At 67.7% G+C, this 2,350-nt stretch overlaps 1 protein-coding gene across 1 annotated transcript; it reads right to left on the bottom strand.

The window, feature by feature from the left end:
• Nucleotides 1-38: 38 nt before the first annotated feature.
• On the bottom strand, nt 39-2,345 carry LOC104915791 (piwi-like protein 2; the record flags this gene model as incomplete). Its single annotated transcript, XM_010726715.3, has 8 exons — nt 39-637; nt 796-878; nt 962-1,081; nt 1,159-1,260; nt 1,351-1,539; nt 1,825-1,938; nt 2,008-2,148; nt 2,223-2,345. Coding segments are annotated over 8 exons (1,266 nt in total), but the record flags the coding sequence as incomplete, so codon positions are not given.
• Between the last annotated feature and the right edge of the window lie 5 nt (nt 2,346-2,350).

Below are 2,350 nucleotides of genomic sequence, written 5' to 3'. Positions count from 1 at the left end.
GGGAGCTGAGGGTGGGTGGGGGGAGCTGAGGGTGAGGAGTTGGAGCTGAGGCTGAAAGGTGGGAGCTGAGGCTGAAAGGTGGGAGCTGAGGCTGAGGGGTTGGAGCTGAGGCTGAGGAGTTGGAGGTGAGGCTGAAAGGTGGGAACTGAGGCTGAAAGGTGGGAGCTGAGGCTGAGGAGTTGGAGCTGAGGCTGCCCACAGGAAGGACTCAGCCCTGCGGATCCCCCGCTGCCCTCGCTGCGCTCAGCACAGTTGGTGGGTGGGCACAGCGTGAGCCCCAGCACAGCCCCCAGCCTCACAGCTGGGGTCAGAGGAAGCGACACGAGCTGGCAGCGGCCTGGCAGCCCCTGGTGCTGCACTGCTGGGGACACGGAACAACCGGGCAGCACTCGGCGCCGACGCACAAAGGAGCGACGTGGTGCTGCCTGAGGGCGAAGCGACCCCAGCAGCGGTGGGATAAGGCCGAGCCTCGCGCAGGGCCGGCGGCTGCGGGGCCGTTTGCCGTCTGGGCACCCCCAGCTCTGCCCCCACCTCGTGGAACTGCTGCAGCGCGTTGGCCAGGCAGAGGCGCAGGCTGTCGGCGATCTCCTGCTGCGGCAGCTGGAACACGACGCGGGAATACCACCGGGTCAGCACCCTGCGGGAGGGGGGGTCAGCAAGGCCAGGCGCGGGGGCACCGCAGGAAGCAACGCCCAGCACTGCCTGCCCAGCACGGCGCGAGGCCGGGGCACAGCCAGCAACCTCCTAGGAAAGGGGAAGCGGGGAGCCAGGGCAGCTCGGCCCGGAGCCACGCACTGATTGATGCTGGCCACGAAGCCGATGACGGAGCGCGTCCCCCTGCCGTGGCTCACATCCATCCCGATGACCATCAGCTGCTTCTGCAAAGGGAAGCGGCGGCGGGGGCGGCTGTGAGGGCTGCGCCCACCCCCGTGCTGCGCCCACCCCCGTGCGCCTCACTCACCAGAGGGATGTCCACCCCCCACAGCTCGCCGCCCAGCTTGCAGTTCACCTGCAGCAGCACCTTCTGCACAACGCTCCTCAGCTTGGCCGAGTGCCCCAGGAGGGAGTGCGCGTTGATGACCTGCGTGGGGGAGAAGTGAGGTTGGGGGGCTGCCCCGCACCCAGCCCAGCTCGGGGGCCGCCCCAACACCCCCACACCTGGGAGGGCACCGGGCTGTGCACGCAGCACAGCTTCTTGATGGCGCTGTACACATCCGCTTTGGCGCTGCTGGTGATGCACAGCAGCAGCTGCACTTTGTCCTGCGTGGAAACACAGCGCAGCAAGCCAGAAATGAGAGCACGCGGCTGCAAAACCCCCCCCGTCGCCCCCAGGAAAAGAAAAAAGCCCACCTCATTGCCCAGGACGCTGCGGATGGTTCGGACGTAGGTCTCGAGGCGCTCATCCTTCAGCTCCACCAGGGCGGGCTGGTTGATGTGCATGCCGATGGGGCCGCAGGTGCTCCTCATCACAGCCACCAAATTCTTGGTCACGTCCTGCAGGCGCCGCGGGTAAACCAGCAGCCAGCAGTTCACGTCGACCTGGGGGGGCGGAGGGAGGCGTGGGGCAGGGAAAGCATCCCGAGGGGGGGACGTGCGACGCTCAGCGCCCGCGGCCCCGGGGGGAGGGGGGGAAGCAGGCGCCTCGTCCACACATCCCTTCAGAAAAGCGGGCCGTGAGGCAAAGCCAAAGTAAACGCAGGGCAGACCGCAGGACACGGCTCCGTGTGCAGACAGACACACGGCGGGAGGGAGTGCAGACAGAACCCGTCCCAGCCCCACAAAGCCGCGTTGTTCCGGGGCAGCGGAGCCCGGCCGTGCGCTCACCGTGGAGATGGCGGCTTCCCGCACCACCTCCTTGTTCCAGTTCACGCCCTCGGCGGGGATGAAGGAGCAGTGCCGCAGGTTGACCCGCTCCGAGGGCAGAATGCGTCCGTGGGTCTGCGAGGAACACAACCCCGAGGCAGCTCCTGCACTGCTCCCGCAGCCCGGGCTGCCCCCCAACCTTACCGTGTGGATGTCGGGGCTCAGGACGAGCCCCCAGCGCGTCAGCTCCTGCAACGCCTCCTTGTTGCATTGAATGCGGCGCAGCAAGCTGCACAGAGACTCGTAGTGCTGCTGGGGGCTCTGCAGCATCTCCTGCATCACGTCCTGGGGGCAGAGCGAGCCGTGTGGGGCAGCCCCGCAGCGCCAGCCCTTCCCTCCCGGGGGTGGGTGATGCTGACCTTCAGCATGCGGGCGTCCTTCTTGATCTCCGAGATGCCGGTCAGGAAGGTGAGCTCCGGCAGCAGCAGCACCATGTCCAGCTGGGGCTGCAGGAGAGCCCGGCTCGTGCTGCACGCAGAGCTGCAAA

Source organism: Meleagris gallopavo, unplaced genomic scaffold (assembly GCF_000146605.3).
Source record: "Meleagris gallopavo isolate NT-WF06-2002-E0010 breed Aviagen turkey brand Nicholas breeding stock unplaced genomic scaffold, Turkey_5.1 ChrUn_random_7180001852029, whole genome shotgun sequence".
Lineage (NCBI taxonomy): Eukaryota > Metazoa > Chordata > Aves > Galliformes > Phasianidae > Meleagris > Meleagris gallopavo.
Note: the sequence above shows the minus strand (reverse complement) of the source record. Positions and strands in the feature narration are given on the sequence as shown.